The sequence below is a fragment of the Schistocerca cancellata genome, chromosome 1 (genome assembly GCF_023864275.1).
Source record: "Schistocerca cancellata isolate TAMUIC-IGC-003103 chromosome 1, iqSchCanc2.1, whole genome shotgun sequence".
Classification (NCBI taxonomy): Eukaryota; Metazoa; Arthropoda; class Insecta; order Orthoptera; family Acrididae; genus Schistocerca; species Schistocerca cancellata.
In genome coordinates, this window is record NC_064626.1 from 1,011,880,872 (window position 1) to 1,011,893,717 (window position 12,846).

General features: G+C 39.3%; 1 protein-coding gene across 1 annotated transcript in view; it reads left to right on the forward strand.

The window, feature by feature from the left end:
- The window catches only part of LOC126089086 (sodium leak channel NALCN), a 390,881-nt gene that overhangs the window by 282,815 nt on the left and 95,220 nt on the right, over positions 1 to 12,846 (forward strand). The window contains exons 22-24 of the mRNA XM_049906884.1: positions 2,943 to 3,076; positions 3,164 to 3,329; positions 3,429 to 3,623. Of these exons, the coding sequence (XP_049762841.1) occupies positions 2,943 to 3,076; positions 3,164 to 3,329; positions 3,429 to 3,623 (495 nt within the window). The remainder of the gene's footprint in view (positions 1 to 2,942; positions 3,077 to 3,163; positions 3,330 to 3,428; positions 3,624 to 12,846) is intronic.

The window sequence follows — 12,846 nt, forward strand, 5'->3', positions numbered from 1 at the left end:
TTTGTATTGTTATTATTCTGGTGGTCTTCAGTCCAATGACTGGTATGATGCAGTTCTCCACATTAGTTTAGCCTGTGCATGGTCCTTCATCTCCACATAACTACAGTAGTCTATATCCATTTGAATATGTCTTGGTCTCCCTCTACAATTTTCCCCATGACTTCCCTCCATCACCAAACTGATAATTTTTAGATGCCTTAGGATGTATCCTATCAACCTATCCCTTCTTTTAGTCAAGTTGTGCCACAAATTTCTTTTTCCCTCAGTTCGATTCCGTTCCTCCTCATTAAGTAGTTGATCTAATAATCTAATTTTCAACATTCTCTGTAGCCCCACATTTCAAAATTTCTATTCTCTTTTTGCCTGAACTCCTTATCATCCTTGTTTAACATCTGTACAAGGCTGCAGTCAACACAAATACTACCAAGAAAGACATTTTTGTATTATCAATATGAAGATGAGTGCCACCTCTTTGATTTAACAGTCAGAAATTATACCCCAGTATGACTAAATACAGCGTATTCAATGAGTTAGGAAATAAAGCTAGAAAATATTCACAAAATATATATTTTTTCACATAGCAGTAATCTTAATTTGGCCCTGACAATTAAAAACATGAAACAGAAAAAATCAGTAGACTTATAATAATCCTGTAGATTAATCAGCAAAAGATTGCACTGATCAATGCTCCTTGCAGTGAAGAAACAGGAAAATAAACTCCAATTTTGATGCCATTATAACACTTCATTTGTGTACAAAACTTCACATCGGATTGTGTTAATGGATTTATTGCATCATTTTCATGCCTTCTATTTCTAGTTGAATGGCAAAATCAAACTTTCATTAAATGTGTTTTGAAAGCTACATATTTTTGTTTGTTTGGATAAAGCTCAATCTAGGCCAGCAATTTACTACATGTATGTGGATGAGATTAGATTAGATTAGATGTACTTTTCATTCCAACTGATCCATAGTGAGTAGATCCTCTAGGATGTGGAACATGTCAGAAAAGAAGAATGCATAATAAATATTCACAAAATAAGAACAGTTATGCTAATATCAAATGAAATTGCCCTTGTGAATGTGGAATCAGTAAAAAAGAAAAAAGAAATAAAAATCATAAGCATAATTACATTTAAAAGTACATGAAACTTGTCGCCAAATATTTAATACACTTAGGTGTATATGATAATCTTGGGGTTTGTAGCCATACATCATCAAATAAAAAAATGAATTAAAAAACATTTTACAGCACTTTATAATGATCACACTACTGCACAAAGTTTGTACAGAAGTCTAATTGTATGCAGTATTCGCATTATTTTATATTATTAATATCCTACGCACATCAGTTGGTTCTGACAGTCTCAAATTGGTCAGCGCAAATGATTCTTAACAGCCTAGGACTGAACCAAGATGTCCTTGGTGTTCCCAGTTTTACGTATTATAGTACAGTCCTGCCAGATGTGACTGAATGTTGCACTCCATGTAGCTTTAGAATTCCCCAATTCCTTGTGTATAGCTCTTCCTGTGTTTTAAATTTCAGGCCCTTCTTCCTCTCCTCTAATCCAGAAAATATTTTCTCTTTTCAACTCACACATTTGGGTCCATATATGAAGTACAGAGGAACACATGTTCTGTAAAGCTTCACATCTGCCTTGGCTGCAGGGCAGTGCTAAAACCACTGCCACAACAATAAAAAGGCATAATTTTCCATGAAGTGACTAAAAATCAAAGGAAGCCAAGTGATTACAAGCGCCACAATATATCCTGTCACATTCAGCAGTTCTAAATCTACAGCTTGGTATAATTACAGAAGGCCTGCACCATCCCCTATCCGGCTGACACTTCCTTGTGGACATTTATGATCCTGCTATAAATAGCCTTTGTTCCAGTTGGGGCTGCCTGTGAATGAAGTCTTACTGAGCAAGACTGATATCTCAGGAAAAAATGAGAAGAAAATGTTATTTATGCTAATTAGTAAGAGTGCAAGGTTGAGGCTTGCTTCCCATATTATCAAACTTCTTTTTTCATATACAGATATTCTAGATCTTATTTTATAATAAATTCAGACAGGAAATATAACTTGGGTTAAAATTGCATTATAAAATACACAGCTGTACTACCATTATGTATTAAACACAATCAATTTCAGTTCTACATTAGACCATTTTTGGGGCTCAAAAGCAACTCGGCTATGCATTCTCAGAATTTCAAGATCAACTGTAACTTGTAGGCTGTTCCATTACTATTATTAACTGTCTATGTGTAACGTTTATATCCTGAAAACATCAGAGGCGATTGTGCATCCTCTTATCATGTTTTGAACAGAAAAAAAGCACTGTTGCACACCCAACAAAAATCACTGTCTATTTTATTTCAAAAAAAGTATACAGCATGACCATATATAAACACAAGAATGTCATCAACAAAAATTGGTGAGAGACCCTAACAAAGTGCTAATTATTATAGTTTTCACATATTGGATTACAACTGATAATTTTAACAGCTAAGAATGTAATACTGGGTGCTCACAACAGACACTATCTTAGGTAAGTCATAAAGGCCATAGTTTTATTTTTTACTCAATGCACTCATACCTTCCTTGGCCCAGTTGGTATTCTTGCTGGACATATGAAATGTAATCAGTTATCAGCTGTCCCTTAGATTCCCCTATCAGTACATAACAACATACTCTGTATTCTGATCAAAGTGACCTTATGTACTATATTTAAGAAACATATGTTGCATGTTATCGCTTTTATGTGTTTTGTTGGTTTCTTCATTGCTGGTAATTTTATAATATTATTAGAAGTGAGTGTCTGGTGTTAAATGTATTAATCACTTATATTGAATGAAATAAACATGTTAGATGGAAAAATCAAGACATTAATTGAAGAATTTATTCATGATTGTATATCAGTTTTGTTATTTTGTTCCAGGTCCATGCAATATACATTCACATTTACATCTTTCTTGGCTGTATGATTGGACTCACACTTTTTGTTGGTGTGGTAATAGCAAATTACTCAGAAAATAAGGGGACTGCCTTGCTTACAGTTGATCAGAGGAGATGGTAATAACATTTGTAGCTATGTAGTTTGAAAAGTATGCCAGGATTTTTCATTCATATATTTACATTCAACTGATAAATTTCTGATAGGTGTGATTTAAAGAAAAGATTGAAAATTGCTCAACCACTTCATTTACCTCCAAGACCTGATGGAAAGAAATTTCGAGCATTCATCTATGATATTACACAAAATATCTACTTCAAACGTTTTATTGCTCTCATGGTTCTCCTCAACAGCAGTTTACTTTGTGTGTCTGTAAGTTTAAATTTCATGTTTTTCTTTATTGATCACCATATGTTAGAATTTTTGTTGGTAACTGTTATCTGCAATATCTCTGTTATGCCTTCTTCACAGTGGAGGGAAGAAGAATCTCACACAGACCCACTGGCAACAGTTAGTACAGTTCTGACATTAATTTTTGTGGTAGAGGTTGTGATGAAAAATATTGCCTTCACCCCAAGAGGTTACTGGCAGTCGAGAAGAAATCGTTATGATCTACTAGTCACAGTTCTTGGAGTAATTTGGATGTTTATCAATGCAACTCTTAGGGTAAGTTTATAACATATTTTTTGTTTGCAAAATAATGTCACAGTTTTAAAAACCATTTTTTATTGTAATGACTACTACACAGTGAAATAATCTGAAGTCAGTTAAATTCTAATTTATTGACTCCATAAGTGCACTCATTGGTGAAACAATTAATCTGAGCAGAGTAATCCTGAAACAAAGTCCAGTATTAGAACCAAGATCATTGTATGACAGAGCACAACAATATGGTCACTGTGGTTCAGAAATGAAGTGAAGTGTGGAGATTTGGCCACAACCTAAGTAAGCCACCATAGTTCAGATGAGTGATAGAAGGCGTGTTGTGAGCATCTGCGTGCGCCCATGTGTTGCAGGGAAGCACAAAAGACAAAACTGGTGCACTGCTGTATAAGCGGCCACATGTAAAGTGCACGAATTTTGAGGGGTGAGTAGATAGGCAGCAGTAGCCCCTGGTGGAGGAGTCACTGCTCAAGATATGGATGACTAGTAGTGTCAGCAATGCAGTAAAATATGAGTGTTAACACATTCCTCCTTCCTCAGGAGAGGCTTGTTGATGGCTGTAAAAGCTGCGAGACTCTTTATGTGCTGGTGGCCTTCCATGAACACGATGAACATGGCACTGTCAGCTATCGGAGCCACCAGCAGCCCCATACTTGCAGGTTGCAGGCTGTAGGCTGTAGGGCCATAAGTGACCCAGGTGGAGGCAAGCCCTGTGAGGACACAATTGTGGAGCTCAAAGTGGGATGCCTGCTGGGTCACTGGCAGTAGTGACACTTTCTGAGCGTCTGGGACCCCGAAAACACCAGAGTGGGCACCGGACCCCCAAAGCACCACAGAGCGGGTAGATCACCAGTGCTGCCAGAAACGGTTCACAAGGCAGAGATCCAAGGTACTGTAGCACTGTGCGTGGTCGCTGGAAAATATAAGGCAGCAACACGGGGCTGTTGGGTGGCAGCAATCGGGCCCCTTTGAGCTGCTGAGCTGAGTCAGTTGTCTCCCGCTGAGTCCTAGAACATGTTTGTAGGTATCTCTCTTCAGAAAATGCAGTCAGTGCCAGGTGAGGAGAAAAGGGGATACCTGGACGATTGTGACGAGAGGTGAGTAAAAATGGGCAAGAGAGAACTCATCTACTGGGGAATGCTGTAGCAGCTGGAGCAGTTGATGGCAGTGGCTGCCCGGCGGTGTGCAGTCAGAATGGTTGACATGGCGAGCAGCTTGCCTGTCCCTCAATTTCAGCATACACAACTTGCAACCCCATTGCTGCTGAATGACTGTCGGGACCCATCTGTGCCAATTACCAAAGGCAGATGCCCAGACTAGGGTGTTTGGATGGAACTTCGGTGCCAGCAGTGCTGCCACCAGGTGTGGGGCTGGCATCAGTAGGTGAAACATGTGCACAGCTGGTGTGTTTAGTCTGTGGAACATGTAGCTAAGTGCTTGCTGCTTCTGAGAACTGGAGTGTTGTGATGTCTCGTGTATAACTGTGTCTTTTGTTGTTGGTTTTCGGTATATGTCAAATGTGTGTTGGTTGTTTTGAATCTTCATTGTGATGTCCAAGACATTTGTCTAATTTGCTGTTTCTCTATTGTAAAATGTATTTGTATTTGTATTATCATGAACAGAATTTATGTCTGTGTGTAACTGGTCAATGTTATTGCTTGGTTCATGTATCAGGCACAAGATGTTGTCCATGTGTCTAATCCAGTATAGGATGTTGTACCTATTTGGCACTGTTTTGTTAAATGTAGTCTGTTCAAAGTGGTTCATAAATATATTTGCTATGGTTGCAGGCACTGGGGATCCCATTGGTAATCCTTCACTTTGTAAATATAGAATTCATTATTGAACTGAAAATAGTTCTGTTCTGTTGTCAGTTCTAGAAGCCTGACTATTCCTTTGATGTATTCATGTGTAAGTGTACTGTGTGACTTAAGATTTTGTTCTATAATATTTATTGTTTCAGTTATTATTGTATTGGAATACATATTGTTCGGATCAAATGACAGGAGGATGGCTATGTCTGGAATTTGTATGTCTTTCATGCACCGAATCAATTGTGTGTTATTTCTTACAGTTCTGTCCTCTTGCAGTTTTTAGTTTTCTGATAAAGAGGACAGAACTATAATAAATACCACATAATTGATTCAGTACATAAAAGACACAAGTTACAGACACAGCCACCCTCCTGTCATTTGCTGAAGACAATATGTATTCCAATACACCAATAACTGAAACAATAAACATTATAGAACAAAATCCTAAGGCACACAATACACTTGCACACAAATACATCAAAGGAACAGTCAGACTTCTAGCGCTAGTAACAGGGAAAAAAAACTATTTTCAGTTCAATAACGAATTCTATTTACAAAGTGAAGGATTACCAATGGGATCCCCAGTGCCTGGAACCATAGCAAATATATTTATGAACCACTTTGAACAGACTATATTTAACAAAACAGTGCCAAATAGGTACAACATCCTATACTGGATTAGACACATGGACAACATCTTGTGCCTGATACATGAACCAAGCAATAACATTGACCAGTTACACACAGACATAAATTCTGTTCATGATAATACAAATACAAATACATTTTACAATAGGGAAACAGCAAATTAGACAAATGTCTTGAACATCACAATGAAGATTCAAAACAACCAACACACATTTGACATATACCGAAAACCAACAACAACAGACACAATTGTACATGAGACATCACAACACCCCAGTTCTCAAAAGTAGGCAGCACTTAGATACATGCTGCACGGACTAAACACTATGTACAGATAATTACAAAAAAGAAATGAATACCATAATACAAATAGCCACAAACAATGGATACAAAGATAATTTAGTAACAAAGCTGAACAAGAAAATCAAAAAACACAAAAGAACAAACGCCCAGCTGTCATCAACACAGGACAAAACCACACACAAACAAATACACAAAATAAAAAAATAGGAGCAACACAAAATGTGAAAGAAACAGAAAGTAAAAGATCATACACAGTGACATATAATTACAAATAAACACACAGAATATCCAATGTTTTCAATAAACAAGACATAAAAATAGCCCCCCAAGCCAACAACTCGTAAGAGCATGAATGTGTAAGACAAATCATTCAACTTTTGCAGAACACTTACACCAACACCAACATAAAATTAGAGCCAGAGACACACACAAATTAGTTTCACAGGTTGGCAACACTCACAACATGAATGAAAACAAATGAATAGACATAAAAATTGTTACAGTGTGGAATAAAAAATAGTTTACCAAAGTGAAGTATAAATAATTCAGCACAAGAACTCCTGCAGAATGACAAACACTGCCAACTGCCGAGTGCAAATGTGAGTCAAAGTTTTTGGATGTCAACCACTGCTAGCAAAGAGGGAAAAAGCAGAACATGTAAAGAAACACTATAAGTAACTTGCACACGAACCTTATAAACAAATTGCTGTTTTTAACCTAAAACAACCAAAAATGTACAAATGTATGTATCCAGTTTGCAGATTAACCACAAATGATGATTTACAAATAACAGTGATATGATATGCATGTGGTGTAATTCTTTTTAATTAAACTGCAATCAGCTCAAGGCAGATAACTAATAGTAACAGACTTAAAAATCAAGTTAAAATATCTTAGGCCAGACTGTCATAGACGTATTTTAACATTAGAAATTCAAAGGCATGCACCAGGCACTCAATTTCACCATTAGAAAAGATGAGGCCCAAACATTTTGGATGTATTTGTCACATAGAAGTGTATACACCAGATTTGGGATTTGGCAGACCAGGTTCTACAGCATATGGAGACAAACCCTAGTACAAGCTCCAGGCAAGTGGCCCACCAATATGGTGTACGCCAAAGTATGGTTATATGTATCCTGCATCGCAGCCACTACCACCTCTATCACCTGAAATGCCTTGGAGGCCACTTTGAACATCTGTTGTGATGTGGATGCAATGCAGCTCTGTACTGTGTTACAGGATGGTTTGTTGTCATTGCATGCATACCGTCTGTTTCTGGATGTACGTTCATAGGACCTTTCTTTCCTCCATTTCTGGTCAGGAATCTGTCCCTGTGGTTTGTTGGTTTTATTACTGTTCACCCTGTATCAAGTAAGCAGGAGTATGCAGTCATCACAGCGATCCAATGTGTTCTGAGAACAGGGCCAGCAAAATCCGATCAGACCCTGTCTCATGATTGTGCGGTGCTAGGCCATGGAAAGAAAGTGTTCTTATGAGCTTCTTGCTATTCTGCACATATGTTGCATGACTGGACCATCTGTACTATTTGTTGATTCCTGGCCAGTATAATGGTGTCATACCAGCATTTTTATCCTGTATACCCTTAGTGGTAGGAAAGTAGAAGCACAGAATGTCATTCTATAATGAGAGGGTACGATTATGTGCAGTGATGCATGTTTCATAGCCAGTAGAACAACTCCATAAGCTAAAAGCAACCACTCTCATATCTACATTTACATCTACATCCATATTCCGCAAGCCACCTGACGGTGTGTGGCGGAGGGTACCTTGAGTACCTCTAACGGTTCTCCCTTCTATTCCAGTCTTGTATTGTTCGTGTTGTTAGCTGAAAATTTTGATAAAGGGGATCTGTCTTCTGTTGCAGTAGCTGCTCTAGCCATCCCCATAGAAAGTTACAAAATATGTGTTGTAAGACAGGGTCTACACCCGTGGCTACCAGTTTGGGACCCATTGGCAGTCAGAGGAGGGCATCTGCATTTAAACTTCTATCCCTGGTACAAAAATTAATTTCATAATTGTATCAGCTGAAGAAAAGTGACCAGCACTGCAACCAGTGAGCCATTATATCAGGGAGCTGTGATGAGGGGCTGAATAGTGAAATGAGCAGCTTATGGTCTGTTGTCAGGTGAAACTTCAGCCAGTACCAAAATACATAATGTTTTTTTGAGTGAATATGTAACAGCTAAAGCTTCTTATTAAATATGGGAATAATTCCTTTGAGCTGCCATCCAAGTCTTGAAGGCACGAGGTATTGACTGTTCAGTCCCTTCAGAATACCATGTTACAGGACGGCCTCAATCCCATATTCTGAAGCATCAGCCATCACTAACAACTGTTTGGTAAACTGAAAGGTAGCTGAGCACAGGGCTAAGTGAAGGCAAGTTTTCAAAGTTCGAAATGAGATAACAGTTCCTTGACGTTTTTCAGCCGAGGTAGTGCCATGATGGCCTCGTGCAAAATTACGTGTCCCAGATATTAAACTGATGGCTGAGAGAAGTGAGATTTGTTGAACTTACATCTGCTTAGTGGAGTGTGTGGAACAGCATACACAGATTTTCGAAATGCTCCTCTGTGGAAGTTCCCATTACTTGATATCATCAAGGTAATTTAGGTAGCATGATGTATTTTGCATTAATTGCTCACAAATCTTTGAAACACGGTGGGAGCATTGGCAATGTAGAACACTAAAAAGGAATGTTGACTACCAAGAGCTGTACAACTCTTCATCAAGCAGACGCTACAGGTAGGGTTCAGCCAATTCTATTTTCAAAAAAATCTCCCACCAGCTAGTTTGGCCTTTAATTCATCTGGACTGTGATAAACAATTTGTTGGGAGGGGAGCTGCTGGCAGTGATCAAGTTCATATCCACAGGCTGTTACTGCTGCTGCCAAGAATGAATTGTGGGAAACTGACACAAACGACTGCAATGTGTCCTGACTTATTACTTGTGACAAGTCTCCCAATGATGGGGGCAGTGTTACTGTGATTAATTCTTTAAACACACTGAGCAAGATGGAAGTGGAGAATGCCCAGACTGTTTACCTGCCGCAGCACCTACACAAGCTGGGATCTGTCTGTGGGTGGGCCATACCACCACTACTTTCACATTGTCCAAGTCTATCGATGCCTGGCACCTCCTATCCAGCATGTCACCTGCAATGTTGGCCCACATTTATAGTTACGGGCCTGCCGCATAGGAAATTTCAAAAGGCCTGTGTGAGAGCTAGAACTTGTTCAGGTGATCGGTCATCAAACTGTATAGTGTGCTATCTAACTTCTTTATATGGGGCATAACAGATAATGGCATCGCAATCTATTGTGTTGGTATGTGACTCCTTATGTTTGGAAGTGATGAAATGACACTTTTGACTAAGGCTGTCCACACCCTGTACGTCTGATTAGGGTGTTTTTTTACTTTGATAAACTTCTACTCTATACACAATCCTATGCACATGCTAGTAGTGGTTCATGGTTAGTAAATTGCGCATTTCATCAATTTGCAACTAAGAGGATTCAATCAACAGGGCTAATTTACGTAAAAGTCTGTAAGTATAAATAATGATCTGAACAAGAAGAGAGCTGCTATAGTGTCAGCATTCTTTACCTGGAAAGCTTCAAAATATGGTCAGAGTCATTTTTCATATAATTCTGAGTCCTCTGCTGATTCCTTGTACAGAGGTAACAGTGGCAGGGTGCTGGCTATGGATGCTGCTGGCATTCCACAGGTGCTGACAAAACCCTTCCCAACATGGTGGTGTTTTCTTGCTAAATTTGTTCCATCTGCAACTGGCACTTGTTCTGAACTGTGTAACTTCAGAGCACTGTTCACTAATGGCAGTGGTAATCATTGTCCGTTCCTGAATCTGTCAAATGCACTGTTCAAGGGAAGAAAAGAGCACACTGAGTTCCTTCTTCACTACTTTTGTAACAACTGATAAACACTGAAACAACCCAAAAACAGTTAACCACTGATGTATTGACACCACAACTCAATGACTGGCAAAACAATTAATCTGAACTGGGTTATCCCAAAACAAAGTCCAGTAGTAGACCGAAAGTAGATGTAGCACAGAGTACAAGAATATGATTGCTATGGTGCAGAAAATGAAGTGAAGCAGGAAGCTTGGGCCATGGCCTAAGTAAACCGCCATACCTCAAATGGGTGCCAGAAGGCATGCTGTAAGCATCGGCACATGCATCTTTGTCGCAGACTCATGATCGGGAAGCAGGTGCTGTTCCTGGTGGCTGGCTCTTGGATGAACACCATGGGGTAGTGAACAAGTCTTGATGACATAGCATGGTGTTGTGAAAGGCAGAAGTGGTGTAATGCTGTATGAGTGGTCACATGTACTTCGAGTGGCAGCCAGACGGGCGGCAGTAGCCTCTGTTGGAGGAATCACTGCTGGAGATGGAGACACGTAGTAGTGTCAGCAACATGGTAACATGTAGGTGTTACCTCAGTTGAATTACAACTGTTGACTAACTCTAACATGGAGACATGTAGTAGTGTCAGCAACATGGTAACATGTAGGTGTTACCTCAGTTGAATTACAACTGTTGACTAACTCTAATTATTTGTAAAGGCTGCCATTAAAGAAGTTAAGGATACTTCTGGGTTTAATTCTATAGATTGACAATGTTGTGAACCACACTACTGTATTAGTAGTCACCGAATGCTTTGTTGTGCTCTACAATTTTTGCTGTTTTAGTAGGGTAAAAATGCAAGGCTGTAGAAGCATATAAAGAGTAGTTATAATTAAATTTAAACTTTCAAACTGCTGTAGAAATTACGCCAATGGTCAGAATGATGTCAAATTGCAGTGGAATATTATCCAGAGAAGGGGGAAAACGTCTGGCAGAAGAAAAATAGTTACAGAATGTAGCAATAGATGTTGCTGTAAGCATCGTCATTTAATAGTGGTCTACTACAAATGACAAATGAATCATACAGCAATGCCTAAGGCATATGTTTGGTGTTAAACACACTATACTACTCAGCGTGCATGGGTGTACAGGTGAATACTGTTAGTTATGTGAACCGATCCACCGTGGCAAGGTCATATCACATCAGATGGGAAAAATCGGTTTTTAATTGTACTGAGGCCAAAAACCGTATAAAAAGCATCAATCACATCAGTTTTTAATTGTCTTTAGGCCAAAAACTGCATAAAAAGCATCAATCAAAATCAAATTGGATTATTAATTTCCGTGTGACTAGTGCAAAACATTTTCAGTATGGTGGCCACCATTTTCTGCAGAAAGCTGAAATCAGGAAACAGCATGTTCCACAACTGATCGAAGTGTTTTTGGGGTCACATTCAGAATGTGTTGTGCAACGTGTGCCTTTAATGCAGCTAAGTTTGCAATCGAACACTGAACACAACATCTTTCAGATAGTCCCACAGCCAGAAGTCACACGGATTAACATCAGGTGATGGGGTCAGACAAGCTGTAGGCAAATGGCGGCTGATAATTCTAGCATTTCCAAAATGGCGCTTCAGCAGCTGCTTAACTGGATTTGCAATGTGTGGAGGTGTGCCATCTTGCATAAATATGATCCCATCCACACTGTTGGAGAGCTGGAATGACATGGTTGTGCAAGACACTCATAGCGCTTACCAAAGTCGGTACAGGTAACAGGACTGGAAGCGCCTGTGTCTTCGAAAAAATATGACCCTATGATAAATGATGCCATAAACCTGCAACACACAGTGACCTTTTTAGGATGAAGTGGTACTGGTTGATTTGCAAGTGGATTTTCCGTTGCCCACATTCGACAATTCTGTGACGTATCCTGTTAGATGGAAATGGGCTTCGTGCGTCCACAAAATCTTCTACGGCCAGTCATTGTCCACTTCCAAATTAGCAAGAAATTCTAAATCAGAGGTCTCTCTTGCTGGCAGGTCAACAGGAAGAACTCATGCACATGGGTAATTTTGAATGGATAGCGAAGAAGGATGTTTCGTAGGATTTTACACACCTTGCTCACGGGTATGTCCAATGTTCAGGCAATTCTCCATGCACTACACATTTGCATACCAACACTCATCTGCTCCTGCATTGCTGTGGCCACTGCTTCTAATGACATTGAATCAGTTCATTTCCTCCCTCTACCAGGTTGCACACCAAAAGAACCTACTTTTTGAAATTTCCGAATCATTTTCTCCAGACCCAAGGCAGTCATCAGACCAATGCCATTTTTCAAATCCTTCAATGTCCAGAACTTCTGCAGAGTGACATGTGCACAGTCATCATTCTTGTAACACAGTTTTACAAGCTGAGTGTGATCCTGCATTGAGAAAGTCATGGTGAATGTCGCAGATGCGAAAGGAGGAAAAGCCGCGTACCCGGCATGTTCATACTAATTTCAGTGGGTCGTGCGCATGACAGGTGTTTTCAGTTACGTATTATGACACATACAGTGTCATATATTGATC